The sequence below is a fragment of the Sciurus carolinensis genome, chromosome 4 (genome assembly GCF_902686445.1).
Source record: "Sciurus carolinensis chromosome 4, mSciCar1.2, whole genome shotgun sequence".
In the NCBI taxonomy this organism is placed as follows: domain Eukaryota; kingdom Metazoa; phylum Chordata; class Mammalia; order Rodentia; family Sciuridae; genus Sciurus; species Sciurus carolinensis.
This window is the reverse complement of record NC_062216.1, coordinates 61,598,137-61,623,634: the sequence shown is the minus strand read 5'-3', so window position 1 is coordinate 61,623,634 and position 25,498 is coordinate 61,598,137. Positions and strand designations below refer to the sequence as shown.

General features: G+C 33.7%; 1 protein-coding gene across 6 annotated transcripts in view; it reads left to right on the top strand.

Annotated features, from left to right (window-relative positions):
- Positions 1-25,498, top strand: part of Wrn (WRN RecQ like helicase) — a 178,186-nt gene that overhangs the window by 35,735 nt on the left and 116,953 nt on the right. For 4 of the 6 annotated variants that reach the window (XR_007108336.1, XM_047549838.1, XM_047549837.1 and 1 more), the window contains exons 2-7: positions 7,945-8,052; positions 8,643-8,755; positions 17,476-17,621; positions 18,717-18,865; positions 19,571-19,720; positions 21,013-21,082. Coding sequence is in view for 5 of the 6 variants with exons in the window: in XM_047549838.1 (XP_047405794.1) it covers positions 7,957-8,052; positions 8,643-8,755; positions 17,476-17,621; positions 18,717-18,865; positions 19,571-19,720; positions 21,013-21,082 (724 nt within the window). In the remaining variant the exon portion in view is untranslated. Of the gene's footprint in view, positions 1-7,944; positions 8,053-8,642; positions 8,756-17,475; positions 17,622-18,716; positions 18,866-19,570; positions 19,721-21,012; positions 21,083-25,498 lie in introns of those variants that run through there. The other 2 variants (XM_047549840.1, XM_047549839.1) reach the window with 2 other exon arrangements.

Genomic DNA, 25,498 nt, shown 5'->3' with positions numbered 1-25,498 from the left:
AGCAAATACAAAAAAATAGAAATGCTACCATGCATTCTATCAGATCATAATGGAATGAAACTAGAAATCAATAAAATAAAAAATAGAAGCTACTCCAATACATGGAGACTAAATAACATGCTATTGAATGACAAATGGATAGCAGTAGCAATCAGGAAGGAAATAAAAAAATTCTTAGAGGTAAATGAGAAAGTTGATACGATGTATCAAAACCTCTGGAACACTATGAAGGCAGTGCTAAGAGGAAAGTTCATTGCATTGAGCTCATTCATTAAAAGAATAAAAAGTCAACAAATAAATGACCTAATATTACATCTCGAAATGCTAGAAAAAGAACAAATCAACACTAAAAGTAGTAGAAGACAGGAAATAATTAAATCAGAGCTGAAATCAGTGAAACAAAATTGAAACAAAAGAAACAATTGAAAAAATTGACAAAACAAAAATTGGTTCTTTGACAAAAATAAATAAAATTGATAAACCCTTAGCCCCACTACTGAGAAAGAGAGAAAACTCAAATTACTAAAATTCGTGATGAAAAAGCAAATATCATAATGGACACTTCTGAAATACAGAAGATAATTAGAAACTCTTTTGAAAATTTATACTCAAATAAAATAGAAAATCTCGAAGACACTGACAAATTTCCAGAGACATATGATCTACCCAAATTAAAACAAGAGGACATACACAATTTAAACAGATACATTTCAAGCAGTGATACAGAAGATGCCTTCAAAAGCCTACCAATTAAGAAAAGCCCAGGAGCAGTTGGATTCTCAACTGAGTTTTACAAGACCTTCAAAGAAGAATTAACACCAATGCTTCTCAAATTATTCCATGAAATAGAAAAGGAGGGAACCCTTCCAAATTCATTCTATGAGGCTAGTGTCATCCTGATACCAAAAGCAGAGAAAGACACATCAAGGAAAGAAAATTTCAGACCAATATCTCTAATGAGCATAGACACAAAAATTCTCAGTAAAATTCTGGCAAATTGCATACAAAAACATATTAAAAAGATAGTCCACCATGATCACATGGGGTTCATCCCAGGAATGCAAGGTTGGTTCAACATATGGAAATCAATAAACGTAATTCATCACATCAATAGACCAAAAGACTTTGATTATCTCAATAAATGCAGAAAGAGCATTTGACAAAATACAGCACTTTTTCATGTTCAAAACATGAGAAAATCTAGGGATAATAGGAATATATCTTAACATACAATGTTGAGCTTTCTACGCTAAGCCTAAGGCCAGCATCATTCTAAATGGAGAAAAATTGAAAGCATTCCCTCTAAAAACTCGAACAAGACAGATGCCCTCCTTCACCACTCCTTTTCAACATAGTCCTTGAAACTCTAGCTAGAGCAATCAGACAGACAAAAGAAATTAGAGGGATACAAACAGAAAATGAAGACCTCAAACTACCTGTATTTGCTGAGCACTTGATTCTATGTTTAGATGATCAAAAAAGCCCACCAGAAAACTTCTAGAACTAATAAATGAATTCAGCAAAGTAGCTAGATATAAAATCAATGCCTATAAATCAAATGCATTTCTATACATCAGTGATGAATCCACTGCAAGAGAAAGTAAGAAAACTACCCCATTTACAATAGCCTCAACAAACAAACAAACAAACAAACAAAAAACTTGGAATCAATCTAACAAAAGAGGTGAAAGACCTTTACAAAGAAAACTACAGGACACTCAAGAAAGATATTGAGGAAGACCTTAGGTCTAAATCTCTCCCATACTCTTGAATAGGCAGTATTAATATTGTCAAAATAGCCATATTACGAAAATTGTTATACAAATGCAATTTGTATATAAATTCCCAATGACATTCTTCATAGCACTACAAAGAGCAATTGTGAAATTCATTTGGAAAAATGAGACCGAGAATAGTCAAAGCAATCTTTAGCAAGAAGAGTAAAGCAGGAGGCATAATACCAGATCTTAAATGATACTACATAGCAATAGTAACAAAAACAGCATGATATTGGCAACAAAATAGACAGGAAGACCAATGGAACAGAATAGAAGACAGTGACAAACCCAATTATAAATACAGTTATGTCATACTAGACCAAGGTGCCAAAAATATACACTGGAGAAAAGATAGCCTATTGAACAAATGGTGCTGGGAAAACTGCAAATCCATAATGAAATTAAACATTTATCTCTCACCCTGCACAGTGGATTAAAGACTTAAGTACAGAGAAGGCCCTTGCTGGTTACCAGATCTGCTTGGTGCCTTTGCGCCTTGCCAGCACTCTTACACTGCAAGAAGTTTTAAGAATTCGCCTCTTCCTTAGCCTTCCATACACTACTGTCCACTGCATCCTGCTTCCTCCTTGATGATCCAGAGCTGGAGAGCACAGGTTACACTTGCTGCTTTGAAGGACAAGGTTGTTTCTGTTGAAAAGGAACTCTTAGAATTGCAAGATCTAGAAAATGAGCCGAAAACCCTTATTGAAGTGTATAAAACTCAGGTACAAAAGTTGTAAGAAGCAACAGAAATGGTGAAAAGCAGGTGTGAAAATTTGCTCTATGAAAATAATCCAATAACAAAAAACAAAAATAAAAATTAGAGAAGATTGAGGAAAATCAGAATCTTCTATCAAAGCTTTCTTTGGAGGAGGAAAATTAGCTAATTCAGTTGAAGTGTGAAAACCTTAAAGAAAAATTAGGACAGATGGATGCAGAGAATAAAGAAGCTGGCAAACCAAGAAGAATGCCTTAAGCACAGCAATCTGAAGTTTAAAGAGAAATCTGCATAATACTTAGCATTGGCTAGGCAACCGGAAGCTGCTTTAGAAGAAGGAAGACAAAGTGTTCTGAAAAAATAGAGAAAATGTCATCTAGTTATGTTAGTTACACCTATGCTACACGGAAGGCACTTGCCAGAACAGTGTAGCCATATTTGCTTCCATCTCCCAGCTCCTGTAGCAAAAACTGCAGCCTGACCATCTCAAGTGGCTGGGGGTGATCTCAGCTCTTCCAGGCCAGCTGGGAAACACAGCACTTTTTAAGCACCAGTGCACAAAACAAACTTCTGGATTAGCTAAGGGCAGGGTACTTTTTTGATCTCAGATTTTTTGGTACTAAATTGGCCCCTCTTGTTCCTCTGTGCTCTCCCTCCTTACAACACCATTACTGAAGCCAACACTGCTGCCACCACACGGCAACCCACTTGGCTCCAATTTAGTCTTTCTTCTTTGTTTAATGTACCCAGATTTCTTAATCTCTACAACACTCTTGACTGTCCAGTATTGAATTTTGGTGAAATCCCTCTTTTACCCATCTTGCAGAAAAGCGGTTCTACCATTGCTTGAATCCCAAGCCACAGAGTGACTAGGAATACACCCTTCCTCTAGCCTGCCATGTTGACTCCTCTTGCCTGCCATGTTGACTCCTCTTGCCTTTAGTTTTGAATTCTACATTAAGAGATGTCATAAATATAGTGAGCCTAGTGAAATTCAATCTCCTCTGTTACCTTCTTTTCAGCTTCAGGAGAAGTGTGCAATTAGCTAGTTCATTATTGAAATGTGTTGACAGTCCAAAGGAAGTTTTTAAGCTAAAAAGAAAATTTTAAATTATTCCTCATGAATGTTTCTTATTTTGTTTTATTGAAGTAGTTATTGGCTCCAAAAAATGGCACATTAACTGACATTTTTAGTACTTGAATTACTGAATCAAAAATGCAGTGATCTTGTGGAAAATATATTAATAGGTACTGCCAGTTTATGAATTCAGAGCAAAATTTCACCTTTAGAAAAGTGAAAAGCAGTGGTTTTAGAAGTGATTTTTAATTAGTGTTATTTGAATCCTAAAGAAGACTTAATAGTACTAATAGAGCAAAGTCTGTGTGAGACAAAGCTTTACTATTTTGAAATATTTGACATAAAAATTAAATTGTATTAAGAACATATCAGAAGAAATTAGAGTATTTCTTAAAGAAAAAGAAAAGGTATTAGATTTAAAGAATTTTTGCTGAAGAATAATTAAGGAGATTAAGTTACTGGAATAGTGGTTAATGATGAAAAGGAGATTTAAGTTTGTTGAGGCAAAAGCTTCTCTTTTGCTCTTTACTAACACTTGCTTTTTTGTGATGGTTGCTGTGTAGAATTTGAAGAAAATATTAAATCTTGATCAGAAGTGGAGTGTAGCACAAAACCTAATATGTTTTAACATTTATAGTGGGAAAGGGATGAGTTTGATAAGTCAGAAAAAGTAGAAGAAAAGGAATCTGAAGAAAATAAGATGAATAGTAATTTAGTCAAAGTACAGTGAAAAGGGAAAACTCAGGCTGCCTATGAATGAAATGAATTTCCCTATTGAAAGACAAACCTGTTTAAATTGGGCTATTAAAAATAAAAATAAAAATAAAAATAATAGCAAAAAAATCTCTTGACAGCCTTAAAAATAGGGATCAAGGTTGAAAAGTATTTGATAGTAGTAGATGGATAGGCAAAAAGATTTCAGGAAAGTCCAGTAAAATCCAGAGCAAATCAAGACACATTATTTATTTCAAAGGTGTATTTAATGTCTTTTAATGAAACAACATGAAGCATTATAAAATGTTAAAGACATGATTTTGGAAAATGATGGGTCAAAGTTGCTCATGTGTAACAACACACCAACTAAATATGTGAATGCAAAATTCTTTTCTGTGTGTGATTTTGTGTGATTTTGATGCTTTCCAACAATAACCTTTGTTCAATCAAGAGTTTAAATCCTTATGTACATTAAAGGATTTCCCTATTGCAAATTATCCCACAACTTTAATTTTGTGTTCTTTTTTTTAACCCCAAGATCTAAGTAAACTTGTCAAAAATGTTGGATTTGTAAACAAATTTACTTTTCAAATTCTTTACCTGGAAGTATTTAGATCAAATTTTATGTGCAAAAGAGACTTTATATCTAAAAATTAGATAATTCAAATTAAAATTATCTTAGGTAAGAGCTTTTAATATTTGTTTTTGTTTTGAGAGTGTAAATGAATTACTTAAAAATTTCAGGATTCTTGGTTGTTCTTATAGAGTTTGCATTATTTTCTGAAACCTAGTTTTCTGTCATTTTGCCAGTGATCTACTCTGAGTATAGCAAAAACTAGTTTTCCAACTTTATAGGCATACATTTGAAGATTAAGAGCAGATCATATATATACAATTTGGGATAAACTTGACTTCTTCAAGGATTTTGAATTTGTGGCAGATATGATCTTATTAACCACTAACATTTGTAAAATGCTTTACAGTTTATAAAGCATGTATATTTTGCACATTTTGTTACTACTTACAATGCATATGGTAACACCAAGAGTTGAGTTGTCAGTTCTGGTTCAGTGAATCATAGGTCTTACCCAATCCCAAACTTTCCTGATGATTCAGAGAATAATTTTTTTTTTTTTTTTGAAGGAGTCTTCTGTATTAGGGGATGACTTTGATTTAAGAAACAAATTTTGAGCAATGTGTGCAAAATCATTGCATAAAGGCAGTTTTGGAATTCCTATTTTATATTCTCATAATCGTACAGCTTTTTTCATTACCCTTCATGTATTAAGGAATCTGTAATTCCAGACTTATTTACAATAAGCAGTTTAGATGGTTGGACTCTACCTTGATGATCACATTTTCTAAATAGGTATTCCTTGGTTTTTCTTCTAGTAAATACTCCTTTTTTTTTTTTTTTTTTAGGTGTTTTTTTTTTTAGTTGTTGGTGGACCTTCATTTTATTTATATGTGGTGCTGAGAATTGAACCCAGTGCCTCACACATGCTAGGCAAGCGCTCTATCACTGAGCCACAACCCCACTCCTTAGTAAATACTGTTAAGGGGTTATGAGGCTACCATTTGACTTGAGGTCATTAGCATGTTTGCTTAGGACCCCTGATTGAGCTTTTCATTCTTCCTCCTCTTACTGTAGTCAGAGTGTTGCAAGCCCTTGGTTAATTCTTTTTATTCCAATGCAGAAGAGTAATGGATTTTATTAAGTAGAACAAAACATAAGAAAAAGTGATGGATTTTGTTTTGTATGGAAAATTTAAGTTTGATAAAGTAATTGTTTTAAGTTTTTTTGTTCCATAAATTATCAGTATTCTTAGTTTTTAGTTCATGCTTTGAGAAATGAGCAATTAGGGTTAGGGGTTGTATTACTGAATAGTCTCAAACATAACAGGCTATCCCTAAATCCTAAGTAGTGTTGACTGTTTAATATAATGTTTCATCATGAAAATCTTAAGAGTATGTTTATAACTGCTACTCCTTTGTTAGAAATTTGATACAATATGAAGTAAAGATGAGATTTCTTACTTAAAACATAAGGCTTCTTCAGTTTAGTGTAAGTCACATCAAGGTATGGATCCATTAGCAAAAAAAAAAACGTGTTACGATTCTCCGATTCTCTCATTCACAGTTTTCTTTTCTTCTCTTTGTTTTGTTTTGTTTTTGGTAGAGGCATTGAACCCAGGAAGCTTAACCACTGAGTCACATCCCTAGCCCTTTTTTAATTTTTGATTTTGAGACAGGGTCTCACTTATGGCTTTGCTAAGTTTCTGAGACTGGCTTTGAACTCGCAATCCTCCTGTCTCAGCTTCCTGAGCCCCTCAGGTTATGGCGTCAGGCCGGGCTCATTCACTGTTTTCTCATTCTCAGTTTTCTTTAGCCATACTTGGAAGTTTGGTTACATTGTAGAGAGCCCTCTAAATGTGGTGTGTGTGTGTGTGTATGATGGAATGTTACTCAACTTTAAAGATGAAAGAAATTCTGGCATTTGTTGGTAAATGGGTGGAGTTAGAATATCATGCTAAGTGAAATAAGCCAAAAAAACAAAGTCCGAATGTTTTCTCTGATATGCGGAAGCTAATTCACAATACGGAGGTGGATAGGGAAGAATAGTTACTTTATCTTAGGTAGCGGGGAGTGAAGGGAAGGAGAAGGTATGGGGGTGGGAAAGATAGAGCGAAACAGACATTATTACCTCATGTACATGTATGACTGCATGACCAATGTAATCGTGCAATATGCATAATCAGAAAAATGAGAGATTGCGCTCTATTTAAGTGAGCTATCAAAATGTATAAATACATTCTACTGTCATGTACAACTAATTGGAACAAATAGAATAAAAAAATTAAGAAAAAAGAATATTGGTGGCAGGTCACAGTACACACACACAAAAAAAATACTAGTAACAAATTTAAAAAAATCTCTAAGAAATTCTTAGTTTTAGGAAACATGCACTTTCTAGGAAAGGATATAAAAAAAATCCTTAATATCAAAGAGCTATTATCTGTCTTAAAAGGAAATTTTCAAGTATACTTGTAAATAAATCTAATGATCTTGCTTACTTTACTTTGATCTTAGATAATAACCTTTATATACAGAAAATTAATGATGTTGATTTTGTTTTTCTTTTGCTGTACTGGGTATTGAACCCAGGGACACTCTACCACTGTACATCCTTAGCCCATTTAATGTTTTATTTTGAGACATGGTCTCACTAAGTTGCCAAGGATGACCTCAAATTTATAATTCTCCTGTCTCAGCCTCCTTAGTCTCTGGGATTTCAGGCATGTGCCCACAGTACCTGGCTGAAAACAATTTAATATTTCATATATCCAAGGTTTCTCTTTGTTAATGAGGTAAAGATTATTTGAAAGGATTAAAGTCATAGAATAATAGAATTTTGAAATTGCTGGGACTTTAGGAAGAACTCAATTAAAATAACCCACTTGCTTTAAAAGAAAGATACTTAATAGATCTATAATATTATGTTTATTTTGCAATTCCAACTCTTATACTATACTTGGGCCTAGATGTGATAATTTATTATGTGTGTTCAGTTTTAAGTCTCATTGATACAGCTCTCTCTTGAGTTTTCTTTCAAAGATTTGTGTTTTTTTTTAATTTTTTTTTTATTTTGCAACTAGGGCATTTTAAAAATGGATGAAAAGAAGTTGGAAACAAACTCACAACAGCGGAAATTTCCTGAATGGATGTCAGTGCAGAATAAGAAACGTGCTGTAGAAGAAAGAAAGGTATTTTGTTTATTGATTATTCTTTCAGGTGGGAAATTTAACTTAAATCTGGCTGTAGAATGAGTCAACCCCACTCATAAACTTCAGGTAATTATTTAGGTCAGTTGTGAATGAACCAGCATCTAGTTGTTGAATGGGTAGATAGTAATAAATTTTAATTGAGTTTATTGTATATTTCCCTTTTATGTCCAATTTACGTAGTTGGCCTTAGTAGTTTTTTCCAATTCATATAAATTTAGAAACACTAACACAGGTGAATTTTTGGGGTAAACCAGTTTAAATCCTGACAACCAGTTGTCAGCATTTTAAGGCCATATATTACATACAGAATAATAATATACTTACCAGATAAAAAAACCTGGATGAAATAACGCTTTTATGAAAAGGATGAGAAGTTTCAAAATAGACTCATTAGAAAAAATAATTTTAACAATGGCATAGATTTTGTTAAATTGACCTTATCTAGAAAAGCATTAACTATAAAACAGAATTGTACATTGACTGTTTCAGTGGACTTTATTATTTTGGTGAACATTTATTATTTGATATGAACTTTACTTGTATCTGTTTTGAATTTTATTTTACTGAAGGCATGTATTCAGAAGAGTGTTTTTGAAGATGACCTCCCCTTCTTAGAATTCACAGGATCTATTGTGTATAGCTATGAAGCCAGTGATTGCTCTTTCCTGTCGGAAGATATTTGGTAAGAGATTTGAATTTCCTAACTTCATTGATTTTGCATCCTTAGAAGATAATAACTATTTTGTTAATATTTATATATTTAGTGAATTTTACAGTTGGGGAATTATTTCTACATGTAGGCTATTACTAAGTTCTAATCTACTTTTTAAATAAAAATAACATTATAAAAATATAATTTGTAATATATGTTCATTCATAAGCTTTCCTATTACTTTTTTTACTTTCAAACTTAAAATGTTATATACAAAACTACTGAACACATTTTGTTTATTACCAATTTAGAAAAAAATGCAAGAATTATTCAACCTCTAAATGTTGAGTAATATCATATAAAATCTTATTAAAAGTACCAATATAGTCATATTGAATAATGGCTATGATTGGTTCTTTTATTTGCTTAGTGACAGTCGTACCAAATGATCCTTAAAAAGAACTTTAGAAATGACTGTTAGTTTTAATACTTGCTGTAACAAAATTATCACAGACTGTATAAATTATAAAGTTATTTCTCACAGTTTTGAAGGTTGGGAAGTCAAAGACCATGGCACTGGCATTTTGTGAGGGCCTTTGCACTGTGTCATAACATGGTGGAAGGACAAGTGAGCAGAGAAAGGAAAAGGGCAATAGGGGGTAGAACTTGATAACATTATTAGTCCATTGAGGAGGACAGAATCCTCTTATTAGCCACCTCTCCTAGCATTGTTGCATTGAGGTTTAAATTTTCATATGAGTTTTGGAGGGGGTATTTAAACCATAGCAAATTAGAACCATAATCTTGCAATTTAAACCTCTTGAAACATTTTATGAGCATAAGTAGTGAGGAATTAATTCGTATCTTCTTTATTTTTATTTTTTCTTTCATTGTACATCATAATTATACATAAAAATGGATTTATCATGCCATATTTGTACATGCACATAAATTACTCAATCTCCTTTTCTACTGTCTTCCTTTTCCCTACCCTTCTCCTCCATCTTCTTTGAAGTTGTTACAACTGTTTTTTTTTTTAAACTGTTATACATTGGGTTAAAAAAATAGAAGTAAATTAAGCTATTTATTAATGTTCTCCTGGTGGTAGCTATAATCTAGAGATAGTACTCAGTTGTCCTGACTTCTACTCCAGTTCTTTGGGTTTTACTGTATTGAATTAAATTAGACTCACAGATAAGGCATATTCTTTATATATATATATATTTTTTTTTAAATTTTTACAGACTGCATTTTGCTTCATTTTACACAAATGAGGTACAACTTTTCATTTTTTTGGTTGTACGCAGTGTAAATTCACACCATTCATGTAATCATACATGTACATAGAGTAATAATGTCTGTCTCATTCTATTATCTTTCCTTCCTCCACCCCCTTCTGCCCCATTTTCTTCTATACCATCCAAAGTTTCTCCATTCTTCTCTTCCCCTCTGCCGTGACCCCCCTTGTTATTATCGTCATTCACTTCTCAGAGAAAACATTCAGCCTTTGGATTTTTGGGCTTGGCTTATCTCACTTAGCATGTTATTCTCCAGCTCCATCCATTTACCAGCAAATGCCATAATTTTATTCTATATGGCTCAGTAATATTCCATTGTGTATATATACCACAGTTTCTTTATCCATTCATCAGTTGAAGGGCACCTCAGTTGGTTCTACAATCTAGCTATTGTGACTTGAGCTGCTGTGAACATTAATGTGGCTGCATCACTGTAGTATGCTGATTTTAAGTCCTTTGGGTATAAACTGAGGATTGGGATAGCTGGGTCAGGTGGTGGTTCCATTCCAAGTTTTCTGAGGACTCTCCATACTGCTTTCCAGAGTAGCTGAACCAATTTGCAACTCCACCAGCAATGTATGAGTGTGCCTTTCCCCCCACATCTATGCCAACACTTGTTTTTGCTTGTGTTCTTGATAATAACCATTGTAATTGGAGTGAGATGAAATCTTAGGTTGGTTTTAATTTGCATTTTTCTAATTACTAGGGATGATGAGCACTTTTTCATATATTTGTTGATCACCTGTATATCTTATTCTGTGAAGTATCTGTCCAGTTCCTTAGCCCATTTATTGTTTGAGTTCTTTGTATTTTTGTTGTAAAGTTTTTTAAGTTCTTTATAAATTTTGGAGATTAGTGCCTGTCTGAAGTGTGTGTGGAAAAGATTTTCTCCCACTCTGTAGGCTCTCTTTTCACATTATTGATTGTTTCCTTTGCTGAGAAAAACACTTTTTAGTTTGAATTCATCCCATTTATTGATTCTTGCTTTTATTTCTTACACTCTGGGAGTCTTGTTAAGGAAGTCTAGTCCTAAGCCAACATGGTGAACATTTGGCCTTTCTATTTGGTGAAGGGTCTCAGGTCTAATTCCTACATCCTTGATCCATTTTGAGCTGAGTTTTGTACAGGGTGAGAGATAGGGGTTTAATTTCATTTTACCGCATATGGATTTGCCAGCACCATTTGTTGAAGAGGCTGTCTTTTCTCTATTGTAAGTTTTCAGCACCTTTGTCTAGTATGAGATAACTGTACTTATGTGGGTATGTCTCTGTGTCTTCTATTCTGTACCATTGCTCTACATGTCTGTTTTGGGGCCAATACCATGCTGTTTTTGTTACTATTGCTCTACAGTAGAGTTTAACGTCTAGTATTGTGATACCTCCTTTATCACTCTTCCTGCCCAGGATTGCTTTGGCTATTCTGGGTCTTTTGTTCTTCCAGATGAATTTCATGATTGCTTTCTCTATTTCTGTGAGGCATGTCTTTGGGATTTGAATTGGAATTGTGTTAAATCTGTATATGGAAGTATGGCCGTTTTGTTAATTTAATTCTGCCTACCCAAGAACACAGGAGATCTTTCTATCTTCTAAGGTTTTTGTTAATTTCTTTCTTTAATGTTCTGTAGTTTTCATTGTAGATGTCTTTTACCTCTTTTGTTAGATTGATTCCCAAGTATTTTTTTTTTTTTTTTGAGGCTATTGTGAATGGAGTTGTTTTCCTAATTTCTCTTTCAGATGATTCATTGCTTATGAATAGAAATGCATTAGATTTATGTGTGTTGATTTTATATCCTGGTGTTTTGCTGAATTCATTTATTAGGTCTAGAATTTTTCTGGTGGAGTGTTTTGGATCCTTTAAATATAGAATCATTTTGTGGGCAAACAGTGTTAGTTTGAGTTCTTCTTTTCCTATTCATATCCCCTTAATTTTTTTTTTTTCTGTCTAATTGCTCTGGCTAGTATTTCAAGCAAAATGTTGAATATAACATCTAGTCTTGTTCTAGTTTTTAAAGGGAATGCTTTAAGTTTTTCTCCATTAAGAATGATGTCAGCCATGGGCTTAACATAAATAACCTTTATAATGTTGAGGTATGTTCTGACTATTCCTATTTTTTCTGGTGTTTCGAGCATGAAGGGGTGTTGTATTAACTTCACTAACTACCTTTGACTTTTTAATATCATGTCTGACATTAAAAAGCATGAATGATTTGAAGAATTAGGGAGTTAATGAATTGTATTTATTTTATAAAAGGCAGAATTGTTTTGGTTTTTGGTTTTTTTATCCCCTGTCATGTGGTCAATTTTAAGATTTATAACATCTGTCAAACTAAAAAACTTCTTCCCAGTGAAGGAAGCATCCAAGAACGTGAAGAGAGCCCACAGATTGGGAGAAAATCTTTGCTACCTGCACCTCAGATAGAGCATTGATCTCCAGGATATATAAAGATATAAAAAATTTAACACACACACAAAACCAATTAATAAATGTGCAAAGGAACTGAACAGGCATGTCACAGAAGAAATATGATTGGTCAACAAATACTTGAAAAAATGTTCAACAGCTCTAGCAGTTAGAGAAATGCAAATGAGATTCTGTCTCACTCCAGTCAGAATGATAATTATCAAGAATACCAAGTAACAATAAATATTGGTGAGGATGTGGGGATAAGTTTCACTCATACATTGCTGGTGGGACTGCAAATTGGTGCAACCACTCTGGAAATCAGTATGGAGATTCCTTAAAAAACTTGGAATGGAACCACCATTTGACCCAGCTATCCCACTTCTTGGCATATACCCAAGGGACTTAAAATAGGAATACTATAGTGACACAGCCACATGAATGTTTATAGCAGCTCAATTCACAATAACTAAACTATGGAACCAACTTCGATGCACTTCAGCCCTTCAACAGATGAATGGATAAAGAAAATGTGATACACACACACACACAAGGGAATACTACTTAACCATAAAGAGAATTGCTGGGGTCCAGCCCTAGTACGGTTGGGGGTCCTAGGTGGATGGGAGGCGTTGGCGCGGTGGAGAAACAGCACACAGAGACACCAGACATTCTGAGGCTGAATCTGTCTTTATTTTTTCTGCCAACCTTTTTATAGATATTTTTCTTTACTAATGATCATATCATTTTATGGTTGGTTTAAAATAAGAAAAACCTTCAAAAGTACAATCTATGCTTCTTCTCAAAGTACACATTCTCTCTGTATGACAGCCTAGACCAGAACAACCTTATTTCCCAGCTAGATTAAAACAACCTTGTCTCCCAGCTAAACTGAAACAAACTTGTCTCCCAACTAAACTGAGGGCACCATGATCTGCCAGCCTTCAACCTTCAGAACAAACACATCACTAGATTTTCTGAGAAACCACCCCCACCATGAACTCCAGTGTTTAACAGTGAAAACAGTTTTTACCATTATTAAAGGGCAAAGAAATCAACTTATAGTTAATATTTAGTCTATTCTAATTTCATATAATGGCGGACTACAATCTTATTCTGATTCTCAAAGAATTAGACTAAACATAGGAAAAGCACAAATTATATTTATGATTAACCTAAATGTTTTTATTATGTAAAGTATCTCTAGAATCAACTATTGAAACTAAGAAAGCAACAAAGGCTAAACACCGCATCCAAGTTCAGAGTAATGCCTTTTTATCTATATATTATTATACTAAAGCAATCACAGTCTCCTTTTAACTTGAACACAGCTACAATTGTTTATTTTCGTATATTTTATCTATGTACTACTGCCAAATTTTTATTGTGCACTATTTTGTGTCCCAATACAGTAAAACCTTCCCAATGTTTTTCCAATAAGTTTCTAAATGATATATTGATTATTATTATTAAAAAGCAACTACACATGGAGACATGCCATGCCTATGGCCCCCAAGAGGGAGGATGATCAACAGAACTGTGTCAAGTGTTGAGTCCTTTATTCCAACAAACCATGTCAAGTTTCGGATCCTCTACTCCAACAGACCGTGTCAAGTGTTGGAGTGGCAGGAAGTAGACGCAGCAGAGAATTGAAATTATGGTATTTGCCAGTAAATGGATGGAACTAGAGACTATCATACTAAGTGAAATAAGCCAATCCCAAAAAACCAAAGGCTGAATGGTCTCTCTGATATGCTGATGCTAACTCACAGTAAGGGGGTGGGTGGGCAGGGGAGAATAGAAGTACTTTGGATTAAACAAAGGGCAATGAAGGGAATGGAGGAGAAATGGGAATAGGAAAGAAAGTAGAATGAATCAGACATTACCTTCCTATGTGCATATATAAGTACATGACTAATGTAATTCCACATCACATACAACCAGAAGAATGGGGACTGGGGTTGTGGCTCAATGTAGAGCTCTGCCTAGCATGCATGAGGTCCTGGGTTCAATCCTCAGCACCATGTAAAAATTAAATGAAGATTTTTTTTTTAAATATAGCAACCAGAAAAATGGGAAGTTATACTCCATATAGTATAATACATTCTACTGTTATTCATAACTAATAAGAACAAATAAAAAATGTATAGCCATTTAAAAAAAGAAGTGGACCATAAACTGAATAATTCCTAGGTATTAGAATTAAAAGACCTTAAGTTCTGAGAAGTCGCTATAGAAATTCTTGGTTACCTGGGGTAATTAGCAAAGACTCCAGAAGAATCACACCTTTTCATAAAAAAGAAGTTAAAAAAAAAAAGATTTATACCATCACAGGTTTCCAGCAATTTATGATGTGCCTTTGTGTAGTGTGGTTTGTGTTTATCCTGCTTTGGATTCATTGAGTTTTTTTTTTTTTTTTTTTTTCTTCAAATATTTTTCCTCTAATACTGATACACAAATTAGAGTACTTGATACTATTTCTTTATTTTCTCTTTTGTCTTTTTTTCTCTTTGTACTTCAGTTTGAATAGTTTCTTTTGCTATTTCTTTAAGCTATTTTTTCTTCTGTAGTATCTAATCTATTTATCTCTTATAAATTTTTAATTTTAGTTATTATATTTTTCATTTCTAGAAATTCCATTCAAAAGTATATGTCTGCCATTTTAGGTCTCATCATATTCATTTTTTAAAAAATTCTTGAACATATTTAGCATATTTATAATAGCAGTTTTAATGTTCTTGTCTCTTAATTTCATTATTGTAGCTTTTCCCCCCCTATTGAGTCTCCTGGTTATGAAAACATTTTCCTGTTTCTTCTCATGACTTTTAATTTGTTTTGATTAGAAATTGTGATTTTTTTACCTTGTTGAATTTTGTTGTCTTTCAAAGAAAGGAGTTTTGTTTGTCAGGTAGTTAAGTTACTTAAATATCAGCTTTATATACATATATATTAATATTTTTAGTTATAGATGAACATAATACCTTTTATTTATTTTTATGTGGTGCTGAGAATCAAGCCCAGTGCCTCACATGTGCTAGACAAATGCTCTACCACTGAGCCCAACCCAAGCCCTCAGCTTTATATTTTAAGGATTAATTTTAAGCTTTATTAGAGCCTCTAATTCTTATGGGTAATTTAACTGCATGAAAAGGTGTGATTCTTCTGGAGTCTTTGCTAATTGTCCCAGGTTCTGGAGTCTTTGCTAATTGCCCCAGGTGACCAAGAATTTCTACTGTGACTTCTCAGAACTTAAGGTCTTTTAACTCTAATACCTAGAATTTATTTAGTTTATAGTCCACTAGTAGTTTCTTGCTTAGGCTGACAGTTTGTCTATGCATGCTTGTCTTGGTATTTTACAAAGACTCAAGGACACCCTAGAAATACTTCTGGAGCTCTTTTCCTGCCTCGCACCCTTCTCTCCAGAAAGCTGCCCTACAACTTCCAACTGAGTTACTGTCTCTTTCAGAGCCCTGTCTCCCCATCTCAGCGCTCTCTCCCTGGATTTTTCTCCCTTGTCCTGAGTGAGCTATGCTATTAGAACTATGTTATTAACATAGACCAGGCACTTTGTGTCTTTCCACAGATTATTGTTATTGAATCAATTTACAAGCTGCATCACTTTTACTGATTTTAATTCACTGAAAATACCTAGGGTTAATTTGGTGCCAGGACCAACATAATCACCAGGTTCTTTTATTTCATTTTATTTCTTCTTCCCTGCCTCCCTTCCTTCCTTCAATCTTAATTACTAATAATCTGTGACACTCAAGTCACATATTCTACTTCACAAAATGATATACATAGGTTACAGTAAAACTAAGAAAGGGTTAAGACAGCCAAGGTAGCCACAGGGTTTCAAGGAGGCAGTGCCAAGGAGAAAGACAGGGCACAGATACAGAACTGTTGTATGGGGTCAGATAAGGGAACCAGTTTAGCAGAGTTGAGGCTGGGTACAGTTTATAGTGCCCTTTGAGATAACATCTATCATGAGTTCAGTGTTCAGCATTTCCTCAATGTTTTTTTTATTACTTTATGATTTTATATCCTCATATATTATTTTGTCCATTTAAAAACATGTAAAAATGATGTTAAACTGCATGTGTAGTATGTATTTGTATTTTTTAGTCAACATGTTTTTGAGAACTTTTCATGTTGATCTGTGTAGTTCCATTTAACTTTTATATGATTATATGATATTTCATTTTTTCAGTATGATACAATTTGTGCGTTCTCTGATTGACAGAACTTCAGTTTCCAATTTTATGCCAGTAGGAACAATGTTGCAATTAACATTGTTAAACATGTTTATCTCTTTGTATATATGTAATAATTTCATATATTTGTAAGGAAAATAGCCAGGTCATAGTGTTTATACATTTTCAATTAGATATTGCCAATGTTTTTTTTCCAAGAGAATTTTACCAATAAATGTTCACTAATGAACATTCTCACCTATATATATGTCTGTCTTAGCACTTGATACTGTGAACCTTTAATTTTTGCCAATCAGATACATGTGAAAGAGTAGAGAAAATTGGTGTCTTCACATAGTAATTTGATTTATTGGCTATTTGGATTTCCTTTTGGGAGTTGCCTGTTACTGTTTTCCTCCACTTTTCTGCTAGATTATTTATCTTGTCTTTTTCCTCCATCCCTCCCTCCCTCCTTTCTTCCTTTCTTTCCAGAGGCATTTTACCACTGAACTACACTAGCACCTTTTATTTTTTGTTTTGAGACAACCTCTAATAAGTTACTTAGGGCTTTACTATGTTACTGAGGCTGGGCTCCAGCTTGTGGTCCTCCCACATTAGCCTCCTAAATCACTGGAATTATAGGGTGTACCACCATGCCTGGCTTCTTAATAATATTTTGAGGAACTTTTAATATTTTCTGACTATTCATTATCAGTTGTATATGTCACAGATATCTTCCGCCTTTCCATGGTTTGTCTTTTAGTTTTTGTCATTTAGTTTTTAAATGATGTCTTTAGGTCTGCAGTTGTTAAAATTAATGCAATTAACTTATACTATTCTTCTTGCCTCCCTCCCGAAGCATGAATCTGTCTGATGGAGATGTGATAGGATTTGATATGGAATGGCCACCAGTGTACAATAAAGGGAAACTAAGCAGAGTTGCACTAATTCAATTGTGTGTATCTGAGAGCAAATGTTACTTGTTTCACATTTCTTCTATGGCAGGTTGGTTATCTCTTTTGGTTTCATTTTTATATTGTTGATAATTATAATATGTTGACTCTATCCCTGTAAAGTTAAATTCTTTCATTACCTGTTACTTCTCTCATCATCTTACATTTATTTAAGTATTTAGTTTCCATCTGATTCACTCATATTCCCTGTTTTATTTAATTTTCATAGCATCCTGTGAAGCATTAGTGTTTTTCCTGTTTTAAAGAAGAGAGAAATGAAGTTTAAAGGGTCTGAATGACCAGGAATATACTGTTGGTTCTGGCAGAGTATTCAGAGTACTCATTTTTTCTTTTCTTTTTTTTCCCCACATTTTTAATTGTTGCATTATGGTTGTACATAGTGATAGGCTTTATTGTTACATATTCATACATGCACACAATATAACGATAAAATTTGGCCAATATTACTCCCTAGAATTCCCCACTCCCTCCCCAACTCTAACCCCTGGCCCCTTTCCTATACTGATCTCCGTTTGATTTTCATGAGATCCCCTGCCTCCTCTTTTCCTTTTTCCTCTCTAGCTTCTATATATGAGAGAAAACATACAATGCTTGAGCCTCTAAGTCTGGCTTATTTCGCTGAACATAATAGTCTCAATTCCATCCATTTTCCTGCAAATGATATAATTTCATTTTTATTTATGACTGAATAAAACTCCATTGAGTGAATGAATATATATATATCACTTTTTAAAATTTGTTCTCTAATTAGTTATATATGACAGCAGAGTACAGTTCAACTCATTGTACACAAATGGAGCACAACTTCTCATTTCTCTGGCTGTACATGATGCAGTCACACTGTTAATGCAATCATATATGTACATAGGGTATTGTCCGTCTCATTCCACCATCCTTCTCACCCCCACACCCCTTCCCTCCCCTAACTGCCCTCTGCTCAATCCAGTTTTATTTTTTCTTATTATTTATTAATCAGGAGTTTTTAATTTAGGCAAGAGAAAAATACTTAAAGTGTGTTTCAGAATTAAACTTAACATAAACACAATTTAAAAATATAAATGACGTGTAAGAAATAGAGGTTAAATCCATCATACTTAATAGAACTTATGGAAATAAAATGTTATAGTTTTTCCCCAGGGATTAAAAATGCTGCTTGAAAATAAAGCAATTAAAAAGGCAGGTGTAGGAATTGAAGGAGATCAGTGGAAACTTCTACGTGACTTTGACATCAAATTGAAGAGTTTTGTGGAGTTGACAGATGTTGCCAATGAAAAGGTAGAAATAATAAGTGTATCATTTTCATAAACAAGATGATATTGTGGTTTTCTCTCTGAATGTTATCTTGTTTTTTTAAGACAATAAACTTAAGCTATAGACTGTTTTTGTATCAGTACAGAAATTCTGAGTGAATGTACCATAATGAAAACCAATTTTAATGTTTTGACCTGTACTTAGTTTCTTTAAGCAAGTTTCCTGTCTTCCTTATCCCTAATTCTTGATACTGTTTGACTTTATTTCCTGTATTTGCAAATTTAAGTTTTTAAAGTATTTGTACTAGTGCTTTTTTTTTTTTTTTAAGGGAGAGTATGAGGTAGCTATTGTGATATAATTCTCTGAGTGGAAGTTTGACCACTAATTTCACTTCCTGTATTTCACATATTTTATTAATGAAGTCATTAAATTAAATTCTCATATTTGACTGGGATGTGGAAAGCCTACTATAAACTATTCAGCTTATTTTTTCATGAACAATACTTACAAAATCTAAGAATTTCAAAACCTGCATTGGCAAAATTCCAGAGTTAAATTATTTTACTGTAGACCACAAATGAGGTGTTTAGTGACAGAAAATTTACCGAGGATTGTATTTTGGCATAAGACTTTCAGTTTTATTTGTAGTCTGGTCATGTGATAGTATTTAGGAATAACTGACAATAGAAAAAAGTAATTTTTGCTATGTTGCTTTCTTATTACTTCCAGCTGAAATGTATAGAGACCTGGAGCCTCAATGGTCTGGTTAAACACCTCTTTGGTAAACAACTTCTGAAAGACAAGTCTATCCGCTGTAGCAATTGGAGTAATTTTCCTCTCACTGAGGACCAGAAACTATATGCAGCCACTGATGCTTATGTACGTACTTAAAGATTTTTAGGTTATTACATATTTTTTAAACCTTAGCATAAATTACTTTAGAAAAACTTTATTGTGGAAATGGCATAAATTCTACTAAGATACTTAATACAGTTAGGCATTAAGAAACGCTTTCATGAAGTGAAACAATTCATGTCCAATTTGTATGTAAAAGTAATGTGAAACTTGCTGAAATCATGAAGGTTTAATAAGCTCAGGCTCAGAAAGCACAAATGGTATTGATGATATATTTGATAAGTAATTCAGAATAAGAAAAATTATAAGGAAATTTCTATATTGAAACTGACTTTATTTCTTATATTTATATTTAAACTGTGGCAAAAATTTAGAAAAATTGCCTCTAAATTTAACTTACTGCTCTGTTAGATATGTTTTTATAAGTACAAGTTTATATATAGTCAAATCTGAGCTTTGTGTGTATGTGTTTAATATGAGGAATATATTTTGTTGCACAAGGAATATTTTTCCCTAATTCATACTTTAATTTTTCGATGAATTTGTTTTCCGTTTTTCATCTATTTTTAGGAATGTAAACTTCTTTAATTTGTAACCTGAAAAATAATTTGTTTTTTGTCAGGGTAATAGGGTGATACTTTTCCTTTAAAAAAATTACAATACTTTTTCAAACTACCAAAAATTCTGTAGCATCTTCATTCGTGAAAAATCAGTGTTACATGAATCAAACAACATTACCCTATGTAAATTTATGATTACATGAATCAAACAACATTACCCTATGTAAATTTATGATTACACAAATGGTATGCCTTGACTTCATGTACAGAGAAACAACATGTATCCCATTTGTTTACAATAAGAAAAAGAAAATAAAAAAATAAATAAAATAATATCTGTATAAAAAAAAATCAGTGTTACTGGACGATTCCTGTTAACCATGCTCAGAATGAGAACTGCTCATACATTAACATTCTCAGCTGATTTAATGCAATGGAAGAAAGTAGATATCTGTAATCAAAGCTGATTTCTCTCACTAGAATGTATTTTGTTCAATTACATTTATAAGTCATATGATACCTGCTTATAATAGTGAGTGTTAATAAATGAAAATTTATATTTTAAGGCCAAGGCAGATTATTTTCTCTATTCTTACAAATTGAATGGTGATTAAATGAAGACATTTGTGTAACATAGGAGGTTGAATTCAGTATTCCAGGTGCTCTGTATATCACTCTTTTGGATGTATAAGGATGTGACATATACCTTTATTTTGCTAATCTTTAACCTGCTCATTATTTTTCTGTTTTCCTTAGGCTGGTCTCATTATTTATCAAAAATTAGACATTTTGGGTAATGCTGTGCACATGTTTGCTATAAATAAAGGTATGTTATGATTTTAAATGATATAAGGTGAATTTGCTCTTATGAGATTTAGCTCCAAAAAAGACAGTATTCATATATTTCAATAGTATTTTGCAATATTAAAACTTTTCAAATGTCTGTGCAGTGTTGATGTGAAGGCGAGATCTATCAAGGTCAAAGATTAGAGTTTTTGGTATGTTACTTGTGGTAGAGCAGAATTTATCACTTTTGTTTTGTAGCATTGCTATACATTAGCTTTTAGAGTTGGGGTTTGTGGGTTTGATAATATCAGTGAGGCAAAAAGCTTGTCTCCAGGCTGGAGATTATACATTCTTGCTATAACTATTTAAAATGCTTTATATATATATAATACTTTAAAATGTTTAAGATGCTATATATTTTTCTGGTTTAAATTGCCATATTTTTTCTGCTGCTTTTCTTCACTCAACTTAAGTGCCCCTGTCAGATGTTGTGATAGGTCAGTGACTGCAGAAAGAGTTACGTAAAGTGGATGAGCAGGAGCTTTTGTGTTATGTAGACCAGTGGTTGAATCCCAGTCATGTGACCTGGAGTGTATCTGTTTCCCTATGTTTGGAATTTGGATAATAGCAAATATCTATCTCAGAATAGTTGTGAGCACTAAAAGGGAAAAAAATATTTAAAGCCCCTATATGCAGTGGTAGAGAGAGTTTTTAATGCAGATAGAACTTCTCTAATCTGAAATATGGAAGGCTCTGAAATCCAGAACTTTTTGAGTGCTAACATGATGTGTGTATTTTGAGGTATTCAAAGATATTTCCTGGAGAAAGTGATATTTAAGGCAAGACCTTAAATATGAGCAGGCATTAGCTAGCTGAAGAGTAAGGGAAAAGTATTGTAGATACAGGAAACAGCAGGTGCAGAGTTTCAGAGGTCAGAGATATGCTGTTGTGAGCAGTAGTTTGGTATAGAGAACCATTGAGTTTGACAGGGTGAGTAATATAGGAGAAGCAGAAAAAGGAAAGAAGAAAGGCTATGTTAAGGAGTTCACATTTCCTCCCAAGAGCAATTGAAGCTATTGAGGGTTTTAAACACAGGAGTGAAATGCATTGTTTCAAAACAAAGCAGATCAAAACAAAATTTGAGCTATAAAGTAGAAAGTGGATCATAGAAGGCGAGAGTCACAGTATGAAGACCTTTTGGGAGGCTATGAGAGTAAACCCAAGTGAGAGGTAATGTTAACTTACCGGTTCTTTGTATTGAGTGATGTGGATAGCTTCAAATTACATTTAATAGATCAGTGTTATCAACAGAGTTTGAGAGAAGGATGAGAGGCCATTGTCAAAGACCATTCCTGTGTTGTTGGCACAAACAGTAGAGATGAAAAACATTGAGGAAGAAGAGCAAGACTTGGGGATGAGGAGTCGTTGTAGGATTTAAGATGTTAAAGGAGAGAAACTTCTAAGATACAAAGGGGAGGTAGCTTATAGGCACTTAGATATGTAGGCTGTAACAGAGGACAATGTGAGTTAGAGATAAAGAATTGGGACTAAGCTATAAAGAACTCTTGGTCTTTAATGTTTGTGTAGAGAAGGGAACACCACAGGAGTTATCACAGACATGGAGAAATTCGAGTGAAGAATATGTTCTAAGTAGGAGGATGTTATCAACTGTTAAATTCTGTATAGTTTGAGGAACTGGTACCTAGAATTAATCATTTAGATTTGGCAATGTGGCAATGTTTGTAGCCTTTTACTATAGTAGCTTTAGTGTACTGGGTGACAAAAGAGAGAGAGTCGTCATTTGGGACATGTGCTATTAAGGAAGAAAGGGGTCTCGAGGCTTTGATAACATGAAGGTATCATAACCATAGCAAGAGTTGAGTAGTGGAATTATATGGTTGGAATCATATTAATGTGAATAAAAGAGTAATTAAATCTAAGGAATGGGATCTTAAGTGTTGATTGGGTTATTTGTATTCTTGGGGTAGAGTTTTTTGAGTTCTTTATATATTCTGGAAATTAGTGCTCTATCTGAAGTATGAGTGGCAAAGATTTTCTCCCACTCTGTAGGCTCTCTCTTCACATTGCTGATAGTATCCTTTGCTGAGAAAAAGCTTTTTAGTTTGAATCTATCCCAGTTATTGATTCTAACTTTTATTTCTTATGCTATAGGAGTCATGTTAAGGAAGTCTGATCCTAAGCTGACATGTTGAAGATTTGGACCTGTTTGTTCTTCTATAAGATGCAGGTTCTCTGGTCTGATTCCAAGGTCCTTGATCCATTTTGAGTTGAGTTTTGTGCAGGGTGAGAGATAGGGGTTTAGTTTCTTTCTGTTGCATATGGATTTCCAGTTTTGCCAGCACCATTTGTTGAAGAGGCTATCTTTCTCCATTGTATGTTTTTGGCACCTTTGTGTGGTATGAGAAAACTGTATTTATTTGGGTTTGTGTCTATGTCCTCTATTCTGTACCATCGAGCTACCTATTTTGGTGCCAGTACCATGCCATTTTTGTTACTGTTGCTTTGTAGTGTAGTTGAAGTTCTGATATTGCGATACCCGCTGCTTCACTCTTCCTGCTAAGGATTGCTTTATCTATTCTGGGTTTCTTATTCTTCCAGATGAATTTCATGATTGCTTGCTCTATTTTTGTGAGATATGTCATTGGGATGATCTTAAGTGTTTATAAACAATCTTTTTTAGAAACTTGGTTTGAAAAGGGAATATTCGTTGATTCATATGTTTGTTGAGGGCTTATTATGTGTCAGACACTGTTATAAGTGCTGGAGAAAATTCACTGAGCAAAAAAGCCCAAGACCCTTCATTTCATTTGACTGAAATGAGGGAACACGGCATGTGGTTATCTGAAGTATGAGCCTTGCATGATTAGAGGAAAGAGTTCAAAGCCTTGTGTGATTAGAAGAAAGAGTGCTTGCTTTGTTTAAGGACCAGTGAGTGTATCTGAAGAGAAATGAATAGGGCTAAGAATGGTGGGAAAAGAAGCTTGAACTGGATCATTTAGGGCATTGTATGCTCTGAATTTGACTTCATGTTGTATAATGAAAATAAGTATGGTGATAGGTGATGGGGAACCTCAGAGGGTATGGAGAAGAAGAATATGATTACAATTTTATTTTAAAAGGGTTTTCCTGGCTGCTGTAAGAAGGAAGGGAGTTGGGAGACCATTTTAATAGTCCAGATAACAAATGACAATTGTTTGGAATAAGCTAGTAGCAAGAGAAGTGGTGAGAAGTGGTGGATTCTGTAGGTATTTTGAATATATGTTATGAAATATTTTTAGATGAATTCTAAGAGTTGAGATATAGAGACTGAAAGAGCAATCAAGATATTTTAGTTGAATCAATTGATAAATGAAAAGGTCAGTTATAGTGGAAGATTATGAGAAGAACAAATTTTGGTGGAAAATATCTAGATGTCACTGCAGGATTTGATAAATTTTAAATGGCTTTAATTAGATATTTTAGTTGGAAATGTGATTCTGGAATTTAGGGCAAAGGTTGAGGTTAGAGATGTAACTTTTGAAACTGGATGTGAAAATAGGGAATGAATGAAATAAAGAAGAGAAGAGGTATTGACATCAAGGACACTCCAATACGTAGGTCAGGAAGATAAGCAAGAAGATAAGAGAGCTGCAAAGAGAACTGAGAAGGGGTACTAATGAAGCAAGAAGTATAGAAGTGTAGCGTTCAGAAGCCAGGTGAAGCTGTTTTAAATAGGAGGAAGTTTTCAGCTATTTTAAATCTCTGAGTTTGAGCGAGGTGAGGATTCAGGATTAACAGTTAGGTTTAATAAAGTAGAGGCCATCACTAACATTTCCAGTAGGCAGCTTTGCTCTACTGATGGGGATGAAAGATTAATTGGAGTTAGCTTAGGAAAAAAATGGAGAAAATTTGAGACAGTGAGTATGGACAATTATTTTAAGGATTTTTGCTGTAAATGGAAATAGAGAAATGAATACAAAGCAATATAAGGTTTGGAAAGTAGGAGGATGAGGTAGTTCTCTTATTGTTTCTATTAGTGAAATTAGAGGTGAACCTGTTTCTTGAGTGAAAGGAGGAATAAGCGGGTGTTGGAGGCTCAAAGAGAAAGAAAAACGTGTCAAATAATCGTCTTTCCAGTGGGAACTATAGATCTGTGCCAGGAATTTAAAGTGAAATGAGTTATTCTCTTTGTGTTTTATTTTTATCGATATTCTTCTGCTTGGGTATAGGTAAAAAACAAAACAAAACAAAATAAAAAAACTGGATTTAATTAGAGTAGGGGTTTTGCCAGATAAATACCATTGAGGGGGAGAATAGAGTTGTTGAATCTATGCATCACAAGAATGATTACTAAAATGGGAGTAAGAAAAGAAAGTAAGACAATGGAGTGGGACTAGGAGAATAATGGACAGGAAAAGGTGGTAGGATCAATAAATTTGGTTCTGAAATTGTCAAA